Source organism: Hyaena hyaena, unplaced genomic scaffold (assembly GCF_003009895.1).
Source record: "Hyaena hyaena isolate Hyena2069 unplaced genomic scaffold, ASM300989v1 scaffold_1, whole genome shotgun sequence".
Lineage (NCBI taxonomy): Eukaryota > Metazoa > Chordata > Mammalia > Carnivora > Hyaenidae > Hyaena > Hyaena hyaena.
Window position 1 is genome coordinate 239,297 of NW_024080633.1, and position 24,812 is coordinate 264,108.

General features: G+C 39.4%; 1 protein-coding gene across 3 annotated transcripts in view; it reads left to right on the forward strand.

Moving 5' to 3' along the window:
• Positions 1–24,812, forward strand: part of CNTNAP4 (contactin associated protein family member 4) — a 252,739-nt gene that overhangs the window by 21,962 nt on the left and 205,965 nt on the right. For all 3 annotated transcript variants that reach the window (XM_039227582.1, XM_039227589.1, XM_039227596.1), the window contains exon 2: positions 13,415–13,525. In XM_039227582.1, the coding sequence (XP_039083513.1) occupies positions 13,415–13,525 (111 nt within the window). The remainder of the gene's footprint in view (positions 1–13,414; positions 13,526–24,812) is intronic.

Sequence of the window (24,812 nt, forward strand, 5' to 3'; positions counted from 1 at the left end):
TACAAGAATTATCAATTTTAAGGCATGGTAGTCTTCAGAAAACAAATGACATATCCTGGCAACTTGTAATGCCATCAGCATATTCAAAGTTCTAAGGAATATTTTAAGCTAATTATTTATTCTAAGTTCTAAAGTCAAATGGCAGCTGTTCAAAGGTTTTTTTTTTTTTTAAATTATGTTTTGAAGCCAAAAGCAGATGATGGTGGGATATGTGAAAGAATGGAAATGTGTGTTTTCTATTTTTAAATAATTTCTGATCTAATTTGAGACATAGTACATACATCTAACTAAGATAACGATAACAGCTAATAAAATGGTATTTGTGAATAATATGTGAACTCAGGTATATTGAAAGACCTGGACATAAATGAGTTTCTAGTATTTGGTATCAGGAATGTTATCAGGATGTTGGAAGGGTTACAATAGTTTTAGAAAGAGATGACAGACCTAGAAATACTAAGGGTGCATCCTACAGTTTCATCTAAACCTTGGAGTCCTCTAGAGCTTACATATTTCTTAGCAGAGTTTAGTTCCTGGCAGTTGAGGCCCTTGATTTTCTTGCTTGCTGTCAGTCTGGGTCTCTTCTTAGCTTTTAGAGGCCACCCACCATTGCTTACCATATGGCCCTCACCGCAATATGGTGGTTTGTTCCTTCAAGGCCGGTGGGACCAATTTCACTCATGCTTCACGTCTTTCTGACTTCTTTGTGTCTTTGACCTTCAGGACTTTTTGAAGGGCTCCCTTGATCAGGTCATGTCCACTCAGGATAATCTCTCTTTTGAGTCACTAAACGTTAGCTAAATTAGGGATCTTGATTCATCAACGACATCTGCAAAATACCCTTTGCCATTTAATGTAACATGATCATGGGAATGATATCCCATTGGATCCACAGGTTTTGCCTGCACTCAAGGCGAGAAGCTTATCCTGGGTGTCCATATCAAGGTGCTGCCTTTCAATTTTGCCCACTGAGGGGTTCACACACTTGGCTGTCTTTCCAGCAAGGAGGGCCTGTGTCCTGGCACTACTAATATTTAAGGAGATAAAGGGCTGGAAATACCCAGGTGTCTTTGCACGAGCGGTGGTTCTGTGGTGGGGGTGTGGCCTTGTTGGAAAGGAAGAGTTTCCGGGGTTCAGAGCAGGTATCATCAGTCTGTTCTCTTGTTGAGCTAACTCACATCTGCTCAGCCAGCTTTTTTAATTAAGCTGCCAAAACCAGGGGAGTGTACCCCATGGCCAGCAGAGCTTGTCTGTTGCTTGATTATGAAATCAAACACAATAATCTCAACCAATGAAACAGAAATATCCTCCATCTAATTTCATGTTATTACTCAGGGAAGCTTATTGTTTCTAGTTGGCTTGGTACCTTCTCTCCCACCCTTAGTTAGAAATAGCTGTTTATCAAAATTGCTTTATGGGCTTGCCTATTAAAAAGCATTTATCTGCAGAAAAACTCCTCATCGCTATGAAGCATTTTAGCCTTCATCTTTAAATGCGGTATTTTGAGATGCAAATAACAACTCTCAAAATAATTTAGTAATAAAATGGAGTATTTGCTCAGAAATGCCGAAATACCATCTAATATGACTAGAATAGGAACTGAATTGAGGCTTAGTCAATTTTCCTGCTAGGAATCAAAATCTGAAACATGGCAATTTCAGGTGGAAAATACCAGTTAATGGAAATAGCACATACTTAGGAGGTCATCATTCCTGTGACTTCATGCACGTGTGATACAGCTGGGTACAGCATGAAAGCTCTGAACATTCTAACTACATCACCAAAGGTGTCCCATGAAGAGATGCCTGTATTCTCTGAATTCTTCTCCATTTTCTTGGGAATTGTGGCCACTCTATTTCTGCATCATATGGTGCCTTAAATTCTATTTTTCCAGAATAAATGAAACACATCTAAAGCTCTAGAGACATTAAGAAAGATATGGCCTTTTGGAACATTAAATATTATTTCTTAATAGGAAAACAGTGCATCACAAGGACATTTTGCTTCCTTTTTTGGGTTAGTAATTCTGTGCCAAATTTTTTTTAGGTGGAAGGATGACACTGTGGTTAGGCGTATTAAATGCCAACCTCTTTCTTTTCTCCTTCTCGAGGGAAAATTCTGATAATGAGATTTTGTAAGAGATATCCAGCTAAATTTTATTCATTTCCAACCCCTGAAGTTTTTGAATTTGTAATAATAAACACATAAGGCAGCAATCACAAACACATAGCACTTACTGTACACCAAGTGCCACCAGCAGTACTCTATCTGCTCACTCATTTAATCCTCAGAAAGTCCTGTTTACCTTAGTATAATCACAATCCCCATTTAGAGATGGGGAAGGCAGTTTACATAAAGTGTTTAAGATCAGTCAGTAATTGGCAGAGGCAGGACTTGAGCCCATGGAGGATGGCTCTGAAGCTGTACTTGAAATCACTGTGCTACACCGTAGACTGGCTTATGCATGAGGTGACAGGTACCACGACACTGACCCTCCAGACGCTTTCATCTAAGGAAGTGGAGACCAAGACCACCTAAAAGGTGCCATGATAGATGCCTGTTCAGGTTAAGGAGGTACCTTCCAGAAGAGTGTGAGAGGTGGTGGCTCTCAGGAGGAGTATCAGTGGAGGAGGGGAGAATGGCTGAGACTTGGAGAGGAAGCAGGTGCTTAGAATGTCCCAGTTTTGTGCACTGAGGAGAGGCTTGGGGTAATCTCCTAAATGGCTTTGGGAATGAACCAGTCCTGTCTCTCTCAAATTATAACCCTAGGTGTGGATTCCATTATCCCTAATGGCTTACTAAAAACAGGAGGTTTCATCATTAAAGCAATATATGTGCGTCCCTACATCAGACGCAGCAGTGCTCTTTAACAATCGGTGGGCAATAATTTGAGCCACAGAATCTGAAAAAAAAAAAAAAATCCTTTCTTGATTCTACACCTGCAAATTGGTAACTGTGGTAGGCAGAGTAATGGCCTTCCAAGGAGGCCCACATCTTACTCCTTGGAATCTTTGACTTTCCCCTATAAGGCAAAAGGACTTTGCAGATGCTATTAGATTAAGGCTCTTGAGATGGGGAGATTATCCTGGATTATCTAGGCAGACTCAATGTCAGAATTCTCATAGGTGAAAAAGGGCAGCAGGGGAGTCAAGGGAGAGGTGTGATGGTCAGAGGCCCTGAGTAAGACAATGGTCCTGTGGAAGGTGGAAGGGGAAGCAAACAGATTCTCCCCCAGAGCCTCTAAAAGGAACGTTGCCCGACTGAAACCTTGTTTCAGCCCATGAAGCTAATTTTGGATTTCTGACATCAGAACTGTAAGATAATTAATTTGTGTTGCTTTAAGAAGCCAAGTCTGTGGTCATTTGATACATCAGCAGTGAATAGCAAACTACTATAGCAGCCATTTACTTCCTCTGCCTCTGTTCCTGGGCTATGAAAAACAAACAATTGTCTATAATAATTCACTCAAGAGTTTTTACAGAAGCCTATTAAAAAAGAAGAAAAAGGGATGAAAAATCCTTTATAATACACACTAAAGCCTCTTTTCTTTTAAAGACATGTCTTGATTCCCATTTGACTTTAGCTGTTCTATCGTAGATTTAAAGTCATTTTAATCTATGTTGTTTGCAATACTTGGAGGGGTCACATAAACTTCTATGTAGGAGTTTAAACCATAAATATTTCAGAATCTGTGTCTGAGCAACTGTGGACAGAACCTCATTGGATTCATATATATGTGATATTTTCTATTTCTTTCCTCCTTTTCCTTGCTCGACTGTTTTGTATTTAGATTGTCAATGACATAGACCCCATGTTTGCCAAACTTCATTTTCATTTGCATTTATTATCATTTTTTCTAACCACCAGTTTTTAACCTACATGTGAGTTTGGTTTAGACTGGGCGTCAGCTTTATTAATTTGAAGCATACTTTATCTTATCCAAGTTACACCCCTATTATTGTTCTGAACCCCTCCCCACCCCAACTCCATACAAATTCTAATTTTGTCAAAGGACTCTATCACTGTTTTAAACATCTTACATCCTACAACCTATTGGAATTATTTCGGATTTTATACTCATGTAAAGTTTCTCTCTTTAAGTCCCTTTGTAATCAAAAGTCAGTTCTGAAATTTATATCCAGTCATAAAAGGAACTAGTTAGAGATACGTGAACAAGCCGTCAGTCTATTCATGCGGGTGTCACATGTGACCATTTTGTTAGGAAGAGTCTGTGATGTGTGCAGATTCTTGGAGCCCTCATACTCTCTTTGCTTTTTAATTATTTCTTCTACCCTTTCACCTTTGGTTGGTTTTGTTTGTTGGATTTGTAGGTCTCCTTGTCCTAAAATCTGGACTTTAAATAGTTGCTATTAAGCCTCTAAAATCAATCAGCCTCTGGCTGTGCTGTCATTAAAAGTTAACTGCCTTCCCATTAATCCATTAATTGTGGAGATTAATTGGGAAAGCGATTCAAACCAAGGATCTAACTTGGGGCACGTAGGCCAATGTTTGCCTCCAAGTGAAAGCTTATCCCATTAACATCACAGAGTATTAACAATTATGTATATAATCCACCCATGGCTTATGAAGGAGAAAATGCCTAGAAACAGAGAGGCTGTTCTAATAATGCATTCTTGACAACTAGAAAATCCCCCATGAGTCTGACTCCGTTCTAGAAAAAATGCCGGTATGTGCTTGCTTGTTTTAAATTGTGGCAATATGTTATTTTTAGATTTAAGCCACTGACTGACAAAGTTAGAAGCTCATGTTTGTCTTATTTAATATATCCAAAGCTAGTATCCTCAAGTGAATGTTAATTTTTATGCCGAGGTCAAATTTAATACTCAAAGAAGCTAAAAGAATTAACAACAGTCTAACTCAGTGGTATTTAATTGAATTGAAATGTTATTTTGGATGATGATGAAAGATAAATCTGGATTGGCCTATATTTTGTTACCCGCTCTTTTGAAAAATTATATTTTATTTCAGCCCAGTTGTACCACTATTCCTTAAAACTTTTTCTTTTATTTTTTTCCTCACCAGAATGTGACTGCAGAGACTTTGCCTCCACACACTGTCAGTTGACTTAGCTATTTTGGGAAAATGGGGTGGGGTGTAACACCATAACCATTTTTCAATCTTTAAACAGCCTCATAAAGCAGTAGGAAAAGCATAAAGGGTCTGTGAAAGGAACAAAACTCTCCATTAGATAGGAATTAATTTGCAAGTCTATTTTGCCAGTCTCCAAACTAACATGGTGTCCCGGCTAAACTACACCCCAGACAAAGTAAGTCCGAATGACCTGGAATGGGGCATAGCCACAGGCAAGTTTTAAATCTCCCTGATGTGATTCTGCTGTGCAGCTAGGTTCACAGAAGAGACAACCTGGAGCTGATCAGTATGTTTTTTATCAGGAAGTTGATGGTGTTTTTCGAATATTCCCAGGTCTTCTGTAAATTCTTAGGATGGACTTCTGTGGCTTTTCTTTGATGTGCTGAGTGAATGCCTGGGATGGTTACAATGAGGAGGCAGCCCGCTGAGTTGGGAAGAACTCATTATCATGGAAATAAAGGAGACCCTGAGACCAAGCAAAGGCTAGTTATTCAGAGTTCACTATAGCAAGAAAGCCAGCCACCATCACTGTGTTTGGCAGAGACTCAAAGGCAGGGCTTGGGGGGGGGGGGGGGGGGGGGGGGAGCTTTATAGTAGAAAAACAAAAGGGGAGGCTTCACGTATGCCTGGATTGGAGGCTGCTGGCAAGAGGCTGCCTGAAAGCAGGTTAAGTAGAAGGACATCCTATGTGATTGATTAGATGTGTGTGTTTGGTTTCTTCTGTATTTGGTAGAGATTTAGAAATCTCTACTAAATACATTTATCCAGTGCTAAGTTGGAAGCACGGGCAAAAATTAGGGAGGTTGTAAGTTATTGGGCCAGTTGCTACAGGGGTTATTGTTTGGCTTTTTGGGCTTGTTACTGTAGATAGTAGGTTGACTTCTTGGGTTGGTTGCTGTAGATTATGGGTCAAGAGTTCTATTTTTGTATGTAGTCTGGCCATTGCCCACTTGTATATCCAATTTCTCACTAAGCAAGAGTCAAAGGTGCATGAGGGACTGGATCCTTCGTCATGCCAGGGCAGGGAGATGGAATCTTGGAACTACTCCTGGACTCTTGAAACTAGGCCTGGACTATTTGTAGAACTCACTCAGACCGGGCTTATGGTTAACTTAGACAATATTATTGTCTAATTTTTCAGATAAGATCTTGGCTTGTATACAATGTTTTTGATATATGTTAGCATAATTCCATACTTTCTGAAATTAGTTGATGATTTCTCATTTCAGCCGAATGACAATTTCAATAATACAGATTGGAGTAAAACATTTTGTTACAGGAAATGGATTTCTTGAAGGAAAGGTCATTCCTTAATCCTGATCCCGTCACTGGAATATTTGGACTAGGTCTTTCTGAAAAGACTGAGATTCTACTGTTTCCAAAGCTTCATGTCAAAGGTCCCACCCCTGCTTCTAGTTGTATGGGAATTTTAAAATATTTTAAGTATGTTTGCTCTCTATTTTATCCTGCCCCATCATATCCAATCCTGTCCTTCTCCAGTGAATATTCCTCTGGGAACCATGATCGATTAGCAGGCATGCAAGCAATTTTGGCAGGTTTTCCAAATAATAGAGAAGGCAGCTAAGCTGGGTGCTACTGAAAATTAGCTCTATTTTTTCGTCAAGCATAGTTTAGATTACCAGCGTTTGCTTCAACAGTGTACAGAATGGAGTTCTGTGTCGTTGGATAAATTATTTAACCATGGTGTACCTTTCTCGTCGAGTGCCCATTGGAGTTAATACTATCAAATAATATAGGGTATTTGTCAGGATCAAATGAGTTAATACATGTGAAGCACTGAGAACATAAGCAGCTAATAATATATACCTATTATCTTAGTACAGGTAGTATTACACAGAGATTAAGAAAATTGAATTACTTTTATTAAAAACTGAACAGCTTTTACTTACTTATGAGAATTATGCATTAAAGCCCTTTGTAAAATAAAATTAAATTACTTTCGATCGAGCTATATTAAAATACTTTCACTATAGCTTGCATCTTTATTTGTAAGAGGCTATTGAGTTTTTATATACACAGTTTGCCAGAGATCTAATTTATCATTGTCTTTTTAATGACAATTTTAAGTTTTCCTCTCGTGTGAAGAATAAATGGTGATTTTTCTGAGATATTGACCTGAAACCTGTAGGTGTCTGTGTGTGTGTGTATGTGTGTGAGAGAGAGAGAGAGAGAGAGAGAAGGAGAGGGAGAGGGAGAGGGAGAGAAGGAGAAAGTCTCAATATAAATTAGGTTACTAAGGATATTTTAACAGAATTTATTAAAACTGTCTTCTACATATAATCAGTGTATAGAATTTTTTTTTTACAAAAACATAAAAAACTGGTTTCACATTTCTAACTATATCAAGGCTAACTTGGAAATTCTAATATGACTATGAAAACGTTGAATAAAAAAGTAGTATGATTTCGGAAAAACAGAGAGAAATAAAAGAGATGTCCATTTCTTCCTCTAATAGAAAAAGACACTAATTAACCAAACATGCCTTGCTACCATTCTGAATAGTACAAGCCTTCCCCCTTAATGACTGTATTTTTAAATGTCATTAGTGACTAGAGTCTTAATGAGCTCCTATGCCCCTTTGACCTAGATGTGCTCCCCTCCCCCATGGGTTATAAAGAGATCAGCCTGTGCTCTGGGTCCACACCTGGTTTCAGGGAGTCGGGGCAGCGCCCCTTGGCTGCCTAGCCATTGCCAAGCTCAGTGAGGGGTGGGGTGGGAGCTGAGCCCCGGCTTGTCCTGTGGCAGCCCAAAGCCTGGGTGGAAGCGAGTTGACCCCTGCCACACCCCCTAGCTCTTAGGGCGATAGATTGCTGGAGGCAGGCCAGAGCTGTCTTGCTGGGAGCTAGACAGCTAAGTCTATCCCATGTGCACATGGTGGGGACTACAAAAAGCAGCACTCACAGCTGGGAAGACCTCAGTCCCCCAGGACCTGTTCTTTAAAAAGTTGGGGAGGGCAGGGAGGAAGTTCCATCCTGCTCCTGCAATTTAGAAACCTTCCTTCTCAGCGTCAAAAGACAGCCGGAGAGGAGCTGGGAGTTAGGGCCTCCATACCAACGCAGAGCAAGAGCCGGACAGAAGGGGAGTGAGGGACACACACGTGCCAGTGATGTGCCGGAAGTGGAAGAGAGTGGCCGCAGCATTGGGAGAGAAGTGGGGCGAGGTCAGGGCCCCAGGCCTAGTGGCTCATCTGCTCACAGTGCAGGGTGGGTGGCAGGCTGCGTCCTCTCCCTGCTTGGCAGCTTCTGTGGCGGGGAGTCCCCTGGAGACTTGCAGGGGTGGATGTGCGATGACACTGCACTTGAACACTATATATTTACATATGTACATGTGTATATTGTATCTGTAATACATGTGTTGTATGTATAATATATGATATGTATATGTTTATATTATATAATGCATATATGTACATATTATATAGCATATTTAGACATGTGACTACATGTGTGCTAATATATATATAGCATTGTAAATCTACAAAATACTTACACATATAAATGCATACATGTATATACTTATACATACATATGTATAAACTATGTAATATAAATGTATATTTCAAGTATATATGAATTTATATTTATATATGCATAATACATACATAATACATATTATTATATATTATTAATATGTACATACAAAAATATATTGATACATGTTTATATAAGGATACCATGCACTGAATGTATGCCATCACTTAGGACTTGATGGTTAACTTAGCATTTATACAGCTTTTAGACACATTTTATACATGTATACATTTTAATAAATGCATGTGTACATACATATGTGTACATATATGTATTATAATTATGTATTCTTAATATATATTATATACATATTATACATATATAAATACACATTTGTACATATCCAAATAATACAAATTTATATATACATACATATATGTATACTATATATACTATATATGTATAGTATAATACATGTAAACTATTATGTATATAATAATATAGGTTCAAGAATTCCTTATTATATAAATGGGTTAAGAAAACTTAGGCCGGAAAGTCACCACCATGGAGAGAAAGGGCCCAAGTTAGTGAGTGAGATATTATAATGGGATCACAAGTAACTTGTTGTATCACTTATTATATCCATCTGGCATCAATATACTTTGATCACAAACTCCACTTGCCCCCAGGACCCTTTGCTTCTTATACACATGAGTTAATGACTACTATCTGATTGTTTTCTCCATTTTCATAATGTGTGTAATATCTTGAGAGGTCAATAAATATGGAGAGGAGCCCCTGCTTGGGGCTCTTGTCTGCTCCCAGATATTAGCCCCTCTTGTATTCAGTTCTGCATCTGCTCTCTTGCTGGACAAGAGAGAACTGCCAACTCATAGTATGCAACACATATAGATGTCCCTAGTGAAGGAACCAGGATGGTAATGATGTGATACAGTATTTTATTTAAAAATAATACAATTATCTTTTGAACTGAAACAGTATATTATTTCACATTTGAAAGCTCATTTCTTACTTATGTATTTATGCACTCTGAACAATGATCATATGCACTCTGAGAAACTGTAAATCAGAGCTAATAATCATGAGAATTTGAGGAAACCAGTAGTTCTAGATGAGAGAATACTCCAGAGAAGACGAATTCACCCAGTTTCTTTTACCAGAGTCTAGGCTAGAGTTTCTCAACCACTGCACTATTGACATTTGGGACTGGATAATTCTTTGTCATGAGGGCTGCCTGTGCACAATGTTTAAGCAGCATCCCTGGCCTGAGCCCACTAGATTCTAGAATATGCTCAAGTTGTGATGATCAGAGTGTCTCCAGATATTGCTAAATGTCCCCTGGGGATCTAAATAACCTCCTTTTGTGGTTCTCAGCTCTGTCCAGAGCCTGAATTTCACTGCATTTGCTGGTACAGTCAGAGAAAACTTGTTTTCTGGAATTAAATTCACAGGAGACTGAGACTTAATCTAGAATTCCATTTTATTAATGTCCTGAGGGAAATACTCCTTATACTCCAGACACTTACTGCAGTCTGAGACCTTTAAGACTACTGAAGATCAATAGTTTTGTAGTTTATTTATTTATTATTTTATAGTTTTTGGTAATAAGTTGCTTGGCACATCTGGAATTGAAGTATACAGTTTCTTGAGAGATATTTTATTTATGTCATTATGGTATCTGGTGAAATTTCTATACTCCAAACCTAAAGAAGTAATCATTGTAGTTATAGTGTTCTTATATACTGGATTCTAGACCCCATCTTACTTTTTAAATTCCATGGCTCCAACCCAGGGAGACAAGCAAATTAACTAAAGTTGTATTTCAATGATCTCATCTGTGAAATAACAGCAATATTAGTATTTTAAAGAGGAGTAGTAAAGATTAATAACTGTGTAAAATGGTTGTTAAGTTCTTAGTACAGAGTACTCACTGAACATGTGTTAGATATTAGTTTTTTTTAAAATGTTTATTTGAGAGAGAGAGCGAGCACACAATCAGGGGAGGGCACGGGGAGAGAGAGAGAGAGAGAAAGGGAGAGAGAATCCCAAGCAGGCTTCATTTTGTCAGTGCAGAGCCTGATGCAGAACTCTGTCTGACAAACAGTGAGATTCATCACCTGAGCTGAAATCAAGAGTCGGATGCACCCAGGCTCCCCTTATTATTAGTTTTATATAAGAATAACCTTAGAATATTTTATTGCCAAATAAAGATACTATAGATCATGGGGAAATGTGTATGCTTGTAGCAAAACATAATAACACCATGTAATCACCACTCAGGCCAACAGCTGGAACGTTACCAAACACCAGTAGCCTCCCTGATCCATTTACCATACCCTATGTCCTTTTCCCCATAAATTAAATAAACACCCCTTCTCTTATTTTAATCCCATTTTTGGCTAAAAATAGAACAGTATTGATTCTCAGTTTATAATGGCAAAAACAAATGAGCAGTAAATATGTGCCTTCAAGAGTGATTGCACTGGAGAGGCATTTTACATCTGAAACATCGATTTGAATCTGCATAATTGATTGAGAATTGCAGTTAAACATGCTTTTTTGGGTCACATGTACACCTGAATACCGATAATGATTCAAAAATGACTGTACTTCTGGTAAACACACACCCATACATGCACCCCCCTGTAGAAATAATGCACTCATTTGTACGTGCAGATGCACACATTGTCCTTCGCATAATGTATGAAAGCCATTTGGTAGTTGCTCCTGGTTGGGCACAATCAGAACTTTCTTCGTCACTCCATGGATTGTGCGTCTCTTTATGTCTCCACTCCTTACTACTTGAGTTACCTCCAGATCGACAGTGTCAGTACTTAACCCAATCAACAGACATGCAGTAACTGTGGGCCAGTTATCAAGTCTGTCTAAAGAGTTAGCTAAAGAATTCAAGGTGTGCAGGAAGAAAGAGTGTGCTTTAAATGAAAATGAGACAGTCTTAAAAAGTAAAATGCCATCTCAGGCAAATTCTTCTGCAAGGCATGCCAACGTTACGTTGGCAAATTTTTGCTTATCTCTTATATTTGAGACATTTAGCTTTAAAGAAAAACACATTTCAAATAGAAGGACTGTGGGAAAATATTGTAGTTTGAATGCTTTAGCAATGAAACTACCAATGACCATTTTTAAAGCTGTTCAGGCAGAATAAGCTTAATAAAAATTTCAGACGAATTTAGATAATTCCTAGATTAATTTAATTTAAATTAAATTGTTTATTGGTAATTAAATAATTGGGACAAAACCCTGCCTGATTTTTAATTACCAATTGTGTTAAATCCTAAATATGAGAGAAATACTTTTTCTGATTAGGGTAAAAAAATGACAACTTAATAATCATATAAAATAAAAGACAAATATGTAAGGTTGCATGGAATGAAGAATTACCTGAATAAAATGAAGCATGGATGACATCGTGGTCTCCACGAGATTATTCTTATATTTTCCCTCTCTCTTCATGCCTTGTTTTAATTTTATATGTGATACACATAATAAGGTAGATGATAGACAGGTGTATACTTCTGTGTATATCCTTATGTGCATATTGATATATACATACAGGTGTGTACACACACACACACGTTGCCTTCCTCTAGAAGTAACCACTGTCCTGAATTTTATGTTTTTCATTTCTTTTTTTTAAATTACATATATTCTTAAGCAACATATCACTTAGCTTTGCTTACTTTTAAGATTCTCAAACCTATGAAATCTGTTTTGTTTCTAAGATCCAACCTTTATCTTTGGTGTGCATTGATGTAGTTCCTTTGTACTGCTATATATTTTTCCATTTTGAAGAGTACTATGGTTTATCGATCTGTTCTGTGGTCATTGGATGTCTGGGTTGTCAACAATTCTTTCCTATTAAGAGCATCGTTGCTGGAAATTGCATGTCTCTTGGGTAAGAAGGCAAACTTCTTGAGACCAGCATTTCATTATAGGGACGTTCTGCCCAGGAAGACATATGAGTCAATGGAATTGGAGGAATGTTGGGGTACAGAAGTTCAAATGCACAAGCTGGTGAGAAATTGTTTTTTCTAAGTAGGTGCTCAAATTTACACTCCCACTAGCAGCTGTTGGAACTTCTCTTGGCCCACATTCTCTGGATGATCTGGTGTTGTCACAATTCTAAAATCTTGTGAATATACTATCTGTAAAATAGTATCTCATTGTAGTCTTGATTTACACTTCTTTTTACTGATGCGTTTGAACATCAGTTTATACAGGTTCTTGTCTATGAACTCTCTGGTCTTGCCTTGTGCCATTTTTCCAAGTGTGTTTTCTAATCGATTTAAAGGTAGTTTTTGTCTTTCTTTATTTTATTTTGTTTTCCTTAATTTTGAAGACTGGTCACATGCTATTTTGCATGTACTTTCCACATGTGACGTTTCTTTTTACGCATCTTTTGGCAACCATAATTTCTTAATTTTAATATAGTTTTATTTATAAATCTTTCCTTACCTAGATTTATTTGTAAATTTGTATACTGATTAGGTATTTTTGTTTCTTGCTTAGGTAAACTTTTTCTACCTCAAGATATTAAAATAGTTTATAATTTCTCTGAAGTTTTTCTTCCCTATTTTCATATTCTCTTGTCTTTAAGGTTTTTTTTTCTTTTCTTATTGAACTTAATAGACCTTCAGTAGAAAATGCATATAAGCAGTGGGCACATTGTTAGAGATCCTAGTATTGTTTGTTTTGTTTGTTTGACGTATGGAATCCAAGAAAGCCGTCAGCACTGTACTAAGCTGAATGTGGATTTTCCCTTTTGGCAGATGATTGTGACAAGCCTCTGGTGTCTGCCTTGTCTCCGGCATCATTCAGCAGTTCATCTGAACTTTCTAGCAGTCACGGTCCTGGATTTGCAAGGCTGAATCGAAGAGATGGTAAGTCTGCTTTTTACCTTAATCTCTTTAATTTTCTGTTCTCTTTTAATGAAGTCATTATACGTGCCGTACTGTAAAAGGAAGTACATGTCTTAATAAGCAAATGGCTGAAACTTGTGAGAAGTATATGACTTGAGACTGGTACTGGGATGGGCAAAGGTTCACATCCTGTTTTAAATCCCGTGTCATCTTTGGATGCTGGAAGCATCCAAAGAATGGAATTCCTTCAGTATGGTGAGCTTTTATACTTATCTTATGAAGTAAACCTTTCTAAAACAATATCTAATCATTATGTCTACAGTAGCCATGAAAACTTAATTGAGCCTCTATTTCAAGTTAAATAGGAAGCTTGTGAGGAGAAGTAATTTTCAAAGATGCTAGTTATGTAAAAATAAGGAGCCTTCAGTTTGTGTAATTTTCAGTGTGGATGGCATGAGTCTCTCTCCTGTGGAGGAATGGGAACTTAATAAGTTTCATGCTCCTCTAGGAATATGCAGTTCATATTGTTGACAGTCTCATAGGTAGGTTGTGTTTGATAGCTTGAATATGTTTAAAGGAAAGCGCAGATAATTAAAAGGCAACTTGCCGTTGAAGTAAGAGAGAATTTCAAAACTCTGTGCGCTTAGAGACAGCATTGCATGGCCCCTTTGCATAGTACATGAAGGCAAAAGCCATCTGCACTCACGTTCTATGGAAAGAGGCTTTGGCAACCCTAACACAGAAAACATTTTTAGCAACTGTGGGAAAAAAATAGACACCGACATCATATATTATTGAAACCGTGATTTGCTCATTTATTATCCCCCTCTTGCATGCCATATGTTAGCCACTTCTTTTCATTTTTCTCCTTGATGTTATTCTTGGCACTGCTGTAGTGTTAGAGCACAACGAACATTGGATGGAACAAATAGATCAAATGTGTGTCTGTCTGTCTGTGTTTTGCCATCTGGCACGCATGATAAATATCTAACACCTTAGCATGACTTTAAATTTGTTTATTTTAAAATGTCGTCTCATATTATTTGAGACAGTCACCTATGTGTGTCTCTGAGTATGAAAGCGTCAATGGAGAGTAAGAATGGAGATCCTTGTATCGGACAGGGAATTTGTGAGGCCTTGAATATGTTTGTGCGGATACTGCTTTGTCTGTTCCTTTTATTTGCCTTGTAGTTGAGTGTTATTGATCACTCTGGACTCTCTCTCTCTATTTGCAATTCTGAATTCCTTCCTGACCACAGGCCAGTGAACTCTCCTAGCCCCTCTGAAGACCAATCCAGCTCTTACAGCTGTGTTCTCCAGGCAGGAGTGGTGACATCACAGTGCTGATCTTGCAGTGAAGTCTCTATCTTATACCCTTTTCCAAAGTAAGGCAGGGTGAAACATACACATACCACTCCTCTGTGTGAGTAATAAGAATGTTCCTAGGATTTGGCCCATGGAAGGATACAAAATTTAATTTAACTGTTTATTTCATTTGCTGAGATTCAATAAATCACACAAAATGTATATAAGTTATTAATCGGATCAAATTGTATTTTTTATTAATTTATAGACTCGTCACAAGTCTCCACCAGTGAGACTCATTTTCATTCTTAATTCGTTTCTCTGGCTCTTGGTGAACCACAGTATCAAACTTCATGAATCTCATTTGCATGTTAATGAAATGGAGAAACAAAACAGGATCGTTTTAATTATCTTTTGCTGGTTGTCAACCTACTTGATTACATTTTTTTCTTTTTTATTTAGTTTTTCTATTTTCTTCCCTCTTAATTACATCAAGTGTTCACAAAGGAATGTCAGCTTTTGAGTGATTTATTAAAGGCTAGATATTATTTCTACCATCAGCATTCCTTACAGTGTCTTTAGATCGGGTGGTGAAAGGGTGTTTAGCCAAGTCAGCAGGTCACATGTAAATAAACTGAATCAACAAATAAAGATCTGAATACCCCAGAAACAAGGATAGAGTGACCCCTTTCCCATGAAATCTAGAAAACTTAGAGCCAAAGAAAAAACAAGCAAGAAACAAAGAATCAAGCTTATCTAGCTGCTGTTCTCCATCCATGAGACAAATGCCGTGGGTAACTGTGAAAATCACTAGGCCCCGTGGTGGGAGAAGAAGACCAGAAAAAGATACTGTTGAACATGATGAGTCTCTCAAGAGGGAGGAAGAAAAATGAATATTTTTTTGAGGTATATTCATTTAATTTTGCCACTTGAGTGCTGTTGTGGGTTGAGTTGTGTCCTCCAAAAGGATACATTCAATTCTAACCCTGATACCTATGAATGTGACTTTATTTGGATCTAAAGTCTCTGCAGTGTGATCAGGTCAAGGTCATATCGGCTTAGGTTGTCATGGATTAGGGTGAGCTCCAGATTAGGCCTTATAAAGAGAATGAGATTCGGAGACACACAGAGACAGAAGAGATGGAGAGAAGAAGGCCATGCGGAAATGGAGCATGTAGAGATGGAAGCAAAAATTGGAATGATGGGGCTTCAAACTAAGAAATGTCTGTATCGCCAGCAACTTCTAGAAGCTAGGAGGAGGCAAGGAAGGGGTATTCTCTCAAGCCTACAGAGGGAGGAGCATGGCCCTGCCAGCACCTGTATTTTGGATGTCCAGGCTCCCAAACAGTGAAACAATAAGTTCTCTTGGTTTCAGCTGCCCAGTTAGTGCTATTTAGTTATAGCAGTCCTGGGAAGCTGGGAAGAATGCTCCTGAGGAAAGGACTTCTGCGTACTTGGTTGTACTGGGAGGACTCCTCCGAGTCTGAATCTGAAAGATTTCATAGCTCAGAAGAGTATAATCCAGATATAAGGGTAGACAACACAGATGAACAAAAGCCCATCACTGCTAATGGAATGGAATCTCTCTCTGCCTTTGTATACTACCATATTGCTGCAGGTTCCATGTAGTTTGAATGATGACGGGCAACTAAAGTTAACTAGTGTCCATGTCAAGTTCACACAGGCTCTAGGGTACCATTTCATAGTCCAAGTGTGTTCTTAGGACAGAATATAAAGAAGCCACAGATGTAGAACTACTCCTCTGGCTGCAGTGTAATCCAAATGAACGTTTCTGTTGTGATGTACTCGAGAAACCTAGGAAGTAGGTTACTGCCAACTGATATATTTGTATATACATGTAAAATCATAAAGCAGTAAATAAAACTATCCTCCTTGTGTGTATTTGTATATATGAGTGTAAATATATATGTGTACCTGTGTTTATTTATATAGCACATTGCTTCCATAACTGAAAAATTCTGCAGGTTTTCTCTCATCTATTCTGTAAGGTCTAAGTATATCCTATTTTCCTAAAAAGTTGAATGTTTGTCTGTTTTCTCATTATTTATCTTTGTTTTTTTTAAGTTTTAAATATTCATTTTATTTTTGTGTGAGAGAGAACATGAGCCGGGGAGGGGCAGAGAGAGAGGGAGACACAGAATAGGAAGCAGGCTCCAGGCTCTGAGCTGTCAGAGCAAGCCTGACATGGGGCTCGAACTCACGAACTGAGATCATGTCCTGAGCCAAAGTTGGATGCTTAACCAACTGAGCCACCTCAGAGACCCCTCTATTGTCTATTTTTCTTCACTGCAGCCAAGCCCTTCTACTTTAAATGCCTGCCAAGCAATGTTTTCCCCATGCCCACAGAATTTGTTGTTAACATCAAGCATCTATTGGTAGAGATATTAGCATATTTGGTTAATTGGCAGAGAGAACTCCCATTTTCGGATATACTCCTAATGAGAATAATTATGACGTTCTATGCAGAATTATTTGGTGATTCTTACTGCCCTAAATCATTGTGCTTGTTCACATACGACTATTATGCCTAAATTAAACCCCAAAAGATAAATCCCCAAGGTATGCATGATACATGCCAGTGCTTAAGAGGTCAGATGAGGTGAATGTTTCCTGCTGTTAAACATATTGCAGAAAGTCTTTTTTAATTATCACATTTTAAAACAATAGCATTAATATACTTAACAACCAATACTTTCTTCATGAGAAAAATAATGCGATGAGTTTTACACAGCACCAAAAGAACTCAAACCTAAACAAAGGGGAGCCTCGTTGGCACAGTGGGTGTGGGTCAGGAATGTGCCTGCAGGTCCCCAGGACCAGAGATGGGGTGGGCAGGCTTCCTGACTGAGAAGAGTATGGATTTGGTGCATCGGGGATGGCCTTTTCTTATCTTTCTTTCTTTCTTTCTTTTTTCTTTTTTTAATTTTTAATGTTTTATTTATTTCTGAGAGAAAGAGAGAGAGACAGCGTGAGAGGGGAGGGTCAGAGAGAGAGGGAGTCACAGAATCTGAAACAGGCTCCAGGCTCTGAGCTAGCTGTCAGCACAGAGCCCGACGCGGGGCTCGAACCCACGAACCGTGAGATCATGACCTGAGCCAAAGCTGGGCGTTTAACCGACTAAGCCACCCAGGCTCCCCTGGGATGGCCTTTTCTTACAGTTTGTTAGACAAGAGAAGATACCACCAGCTTGCTTGCTTCTATATCACCTGCTTCCCCATTATACCCAGAATCGGAGGTGCCTGAGTAAGCCCGTGGCACCTGATCAATTATCTGAATTACAAGGGGCACACACATCCCTGTTGAGTCAGGCTGTGAGTCTATGACTTCTTACCAGCTCTGCCTGATTCTTCTGTCTTGTGCCCTAATTTATCTCCAGGATTAAGAGATGTACAGTTCTTAACACTGAGATGAGAGCACTGAAACCCGACTAGATCCCTGAAGAGTCAGGTCCCTGAGAAAAACCCCAGTAGTCACAGAACGTGAGCTTCCCCAGCACACTTGAACCTCAGCTAACCTACTCTCATACTCAGGGGATCATAAAATTTTAGGCGAAAAGCCGACATATCAGTATTAGACATTTCTTAGGCCAATTCACCATTCTTGGGTTTAAATTACTACTACCTCTTACTGACTAAAGGACAGGAAAAGTATTTCACCACTATGCTTTAACTTCCTGATTTTCTTTTTTTTTTTTTAAATGTTTTATTTATTTCTAGGAGAAAGACAGAGAGAGAGGGAGACAGCGTGAGCAGGGGAGGGTCAGAGAGAGAGGGAGTCACAGACTGAAACAGGCTCTGGGCTCTGAGCTGGCAATCAGCACAGAGCCTGATGCGGGGCTCGAACCCACGAACCGTGAGATCATGACCTAAGCGAAAGTCGGACGCTTAACCAGCTAAGCCACCCAGGCGCCCCATAACTTCCTAATTTTCTATTGGAAGAATAGGGATAGTACTGAAATGGTATTGGCTTTTTTGAAACTGATCATGGCTCTGGTATGCCCGACAAGAAAAGCACAGTCCCAATAGAATGTTAAACTGTTTCTAAGTGTGCCCTGCCAATTAACCACATTTTAGCAAACCTCACAGGACCAAATATATAAATTACAAAGACAATCTCAGGGAATTCAGGCTTCCATATAACTCTGGTAGGAAGAGTTGGGTTTTTTCCTGATTAATTATAAAGCAAAACAAAAACTATATTTTAACTGTTCAGTATTAGCTTGAAGTACCTTCTCCTATATCTTAGTCAAAGTCCGTGAACTAGGGTGACCTAATGGCTTTATTTAAAATATTTTACATTTTTAGCAGTTGAAAATTGGTTTATGAAGTTAAAAAAGAACTTCCAAGGAGATTAACATTTTGAAAAAGGTTTGGAAAATGAAGTTCTAGATCAATTTTATGGTCCGTGATGTGTCATTCATGCTTATAGATTATATTTTGTATGCTGGCCTTGAGAAAGTAGAATAAAAATGAGTAAAGATTTACATCTTATTTCTCCATATACCTATATCCTCTGTTCATTAAAGCAGGGGAGAATTTGCTGTCATTTCTCTGATTAATATAGAATCACTTCTACTCTTCCGTTGATTCACTTGACTTAACACCAGAGGTGATTGTCCACTTGACTGCTTGGCCTTCTCTTTACTGTGGATATTCCCTTCCTTTCTGGGCCCCCTTCCTTCAGGGCACGTTCCATTCTCTTCTCATCTCTCCTGCCAGGGTGTTGGTCATCCTCTAGCTTATCTTTATCATCTTTGTCTGCCCTGTAGCACACTCTCTTCATCTCTAAATCAACCTGATAATGTAACCCGAGTGAATGTGCCAAGTAGCCAACCCTAAGCAATTTATAGTGAAAGAAAATCTGGTTTTAGAAACATGAAAACTAGATCATAATACCAAATTGTGAGTCGCCTTAAGGAAATGAAATTACCTCTTCTTTTCTCCTTTCCTATAAAAGTATGGGGTTGAATTTGAGGACCTCTAAATTCTATGACAATACACTCTTTTCATTTCTAATACTCTATAGGCAATATCTTTTCTTTCGAACTCACTCTGATAATGGAGATTTTTTTTCAAAGCATGTGAGTAGTGATATTGATGGTCCTTCAATAAGAAGGTAAAGAGAGTCTCTGAAGGCAAATTGTTCTTCTAAGTCCCTCAAAGTAGGAGACACGGAATGCTCCTGGCTTAAGAAATGTCTTAAGCAGACTTAAGATCTAGGAATTCAAGTTATAAATATGATCCTACTGAAATTGATACAGTGGCTCAAATTTGGTCAATTAAACTACATTCATAAAATTTACAATTATCATTAATATATAATGTATTTCTTTGTGTATAACAGTTTTCACAGTGCTGAGTAGGGAAATTTCACATATAGATAGAGAAAAATGTGACTTAAGTAATCAGGTGGTGTGTTAGGTAGGAGTCTCCCAGAAGCACACTCTGGGTGATGACTGAGGTGCCAGTGGTTTGTCAGGGGATAATTCCCAGGAGAAAACAGTGAGGGAGTGGAGGAAGCAGGGTGAGGAAGGGGAAGCGACCAGACAATTTCAGGTGGAGTTTCACACACTGCCTGAGCCCCCAGGAAACTCTGGATGGTCAAATTCTACCTCAGATTTCTGTCCTACCTCATGGTAAATGAACTGAGCCTAGCAAGATGGCTGGGTGTGTGATCGGTTTAGAAAAGTTAGTGTCTCAGCTTGGGACGCTGTAACACAATACCACGGACGGGAGGTCTTAAATGATAGACATTTATTTCTTGCAGTTCTGGAGGCTGGGAACTCTGTGATCTAGATGTCAGCGGATTCAGTTCCTGGTGAGAGCCTACCCTAGCTGTAGACAGCCACCTGCTCGCTGTGTGCTCACAGGGCCTTTCCTTGATGTGATTGTGTGGAGGCAGCCATCTCTCTCTGTCTTTCTCTTCTTAAAAGGCACTGTTCCTATCATGAGGGTCTTGTTCTCAAGACCTAATCTAAACCTGAATCCCTCAAAAAGATACCAAATACCATCACATTGGGGGTTAGGGCTTCAACTATGAATTTTGGTGAGATACATTCAGTCTGTAACAGCTGCATTTCTAGAAACTAGTAAACCAACCAGAAAGTGTTAACTGCTTGAAGACAGCTGATAAAAACCCGAGATAGCCAGGCCTTCAGGGGCAAAGATCCTGGAGAGAAAGGAAATACCATATAGTGAGCCTGACATTTTCTGCACCAAATAACAGAGCTTCAAAATATATAAAGAAAAATGGACAGAAATGATAGGAGAAATAGACAATTCAAATTGAAACACAAAACATAGTGAAGGATTTTAATCTCCCTCTTTCTGTATTTTATTGAAGAAGTGGGCAAAAAAAAGTAGTGAAAATACAGAAGATTTTAACAGTGAAGGTAACAAATTTGACAAAATATGTAAATAAGTAGTCATTTATATTTATATAATGGACAGGATGCATACAACTCTACCCCCAACAACTATAGAATATAAATTCTTGCCCAGTTTACCTTTGAATATTTACTTAAACTTATTCTGGGCCCATAAAAATTGTTTGAACAAATCTCAGAGGATTTAAATCAGACAGAACAAATACTGTGGGTATAGTTGAATTAAGCTAGAAATAAATAATTAAGAAATACTAAAAAACCTAGAAAGGTGTGGAGTTTAATTAATACACTTTCTAAAAAGAAATCTCAGCAGAAGTTAGGGAATATTTTAATTCAATGGTAACAAAATGCTATTGGGTCAGAATTGAGATGCACCTCGGTCCAAACCGATAGCTTGACTTGCACAAATCGCAAAAGACAGAAGACTAAATACTAATAATCCATTTATTGCCTAGTTCTTCAACTTCCCAAGAAAGTCTTTAAAAAGTAGCAGATAAAACCTAAAGGAAAAAGAGAAAAGTGCATTAGTTAATGAAATAGAAGACACGCAATACAATCAATGAGACAAAAATATAGCAAGCATATACTTTGACAAACTTTATGCTAATGATGGTGAAAATTGAAATGAATTGAAAAAAAAATTTGAAAAACACAACCCAAAAAGTTGTACCCCAGAAATAAAATGGAAAATTTAAATATCCCTCTGTCTGTTAAAGATAGTGAATCCATAATTCACACGCTCCAGTGGAGAAAACTCCAGGCTAAAATGCCTTCGTACGTGAATTCTCCCAGATACTTTTAAGGAAGATAAAACTCTAATCTTAACATACTCTTTTCCAGAGGACAGAGGAAAAAAAAGTCAAAATACTTCCCAACTCCTTCTGTGAGGCCAGCATAACCTTGATACCAAACCCTGTCAAGGACAAACAAGAAAGGAAAATTAAAAGCCATTCTCTCTCATGAATATAAATGCAAACTACTGCCAACAGAATGTTAGCATATATGTGTGGAGGGGTCTGGGACTCAGCCTCAGAATGAGAATGCACGCTCTTGGCTGGAAGGCACCCAGGCTCTGCTAGCATGGGGGGTTGTATAACCAAAGAAACAGTGAAAGTGGGGACCCGGAGCTTTCTAGTCTGGTAACAAGCATAAGAATCATGAGAATCTTCTCGAGGAGAGGAAGTGTGAGGATAGCTAGCCTTAGAAAACCATCTTTTTTGTATATACTCATTTTAAAGACTATTGTAATTAAAGATGTGCTGTCACCTCTTGGGTGACACGCCCCTTCAGCCACACGTCCTTCTCCAGCCAGCATGGTAAGGAACCAGTCCACTTCCCGACAGGTGCAACAGGGAAGGCCTCGTCTGAGATTGTACCGCTTACTGTAGCCCAAGGCTTCCTGGATGCTCCCAGCAAATCCACCGGGCATTATAATTCTGGGAGCGGAGTGTGGGGAGTCCTATCTGCCTGTGAGGCCAATCTTGACCAACAGAGGACAAAAACTGACGGATAAAATCTTCCTCACTTTGTCCTCAGGCTGGAAAGTTTGGAGATGCATCACAATGAGGCTGCTCAGGAGTGTTAAACTTCTCATTTTTTTCATGCATTGTGTTCCTGATTTTGTTCAGTTGTCCCGTGTTGTCTTGTATCTCCCTGAGCTTCTTTCTGATGGTTGTTTGAATTCTTTGTTAGGCAGTTTGTAGGTCTTCATTTCCTTGGGTTGAGTTGCTGGATGTTTATTCCCATCTGTGGCCTTCGGTGGTGTCATGTCTGCCTGACTTTTCGTGATCTGTCTAGTCTCGCGTTGTTGTCTGCATCTGAAGGAGCATCACTCGCTAGGCCCCGGGGCTGCAGGATTTGTCACACACTGTCTGAGAGAGCTGAACTGGTTGAAGTGGCCGCCACAGGGTGCACAGCCTGGACCCAGGTGTGCGGGCCTGCTTTCAAGGGCATGGAGGACCATGTCTCCTGCCAGACCCCTGGATGGGTGTGGCTGTTCTGGGACTGTGGCTGAGAGGGCCTGGAGCCAAGTCACAGGGCCACCTCAGAGTCCAGTACAATCAAAGCAGCCAGGCCTGCCTCTGGAGGCACGGGCGGGTGAGGCGCGAGTCTCCCTCAGGGTGCCTGAGTGGGCACGACTGCTCCTGGGCTGCAGCTGAGAGGGCTTGGAATGGGGCCCAGCACCCCTTCAAGATCCACAGTCAGACCGAGGTTAGAGGGCTGACCTCCTGGAGGACACGCGGGACTGCTTCCTGATGGGGCCGTGAGGAGGGGCTGGTGCAGTCTCTGTCGGGGCGGAACTGCTCCCCGGAGCCCCTGGGAGGGGTGGGGGCGGGGGCCCAGGCACAGAACTGCTGCAGGACGGACATTGGAGGGCCTGGCTCCAGGGCTGGGGTCATGTGTGCCTCCCCGTGGGCCCCTGGGAGGGCAGACCTGTTCCTGGACTACAGCTGCGTCCCCAGAGGTGCTTTTGTCCATGGAGGGCTGCCAAGTACTTGTCATTGTGGAGGTATGAGCAGATTTGCTATTCTGCCATCTTTTTTTTTTTTAATATTTACTTATTTTTGACACAGAGAGAGCCAGATCATTAGTGGGGGAGGGGGGAAGAGAGAGAGAGGGAGAGAGAGAGAGAGAACGAACTCGAAGTAGGCTCCAGGCTCTGAGCTGTCAGCACAGAGCCTGACGAGGGGCTCGAACTTGTGAACTGCAAGATCATGACCTGAGCTGAAGTCAGATACTTAACCCACTGAGCCACCCAGGCGCCCCTCCTATTCTGTCATCTTGCTAACATCACTTCATATATTCTATGTCCGTCTGTCTGTCATTATCATCTCCTGTCTAATGATCTGCAATTTCTGTTCCCATAAATTATCTCATTTGATTTTTAACTGTAACCTTTTTGAAAACTGCCATGTAGATGTAATTCCACGAGAAAAGATGTGGGAAAATTACACGATTTTGTAAGGATTTCTCTATGTTTCTTCTCAAACAGGACTTTATATCAAAGATTTTCTCCCTCAATGGGAATTGTCAGGTCCTTAAAGGTCTAATAATTTAAGTAGAAAGCTAGCCCCAAATCCTATTTAAGTGATTTGAGGGTTGTTATTTTTCTCTTATCTTTTGTACCTTTTAAAAAAAGTTGACATGTAATGAATATTAACACTAGGAAATAAAAGGGACACATGTAAGATGGACTATATAATTGGCCATATAAAATGTAACTGATTTAATAGACTATATAAAAATATCTGACTATATAAAAATGAAAAACAGGACCAGAGATTCTGTGCCAGAATGAGAATGTTTATGTGAGTTTTTCTAAAACCTCATCCTTGACCTTGGCATTGTGCATGCCCTCCTAGAATGAGCTGATCCACTGCCAGGGCCTCCAGGAGGAGGCCTGTGCAGACAATTTCCACATTTGCGCTGGAGGAGAAACATGTCTAACAATCTCCTTTCTTGTATTTTCAACTGCCTGCTAGAATTTTCCAGCTGCCTACTAGATGTCTTGTCTGTACGAAAAAGCCTAACATATCTGAAGTTAAATATATCACCTCCAAGCCAGCTTCTGCTTGTAATTATTTTTCTTCCTCTGGT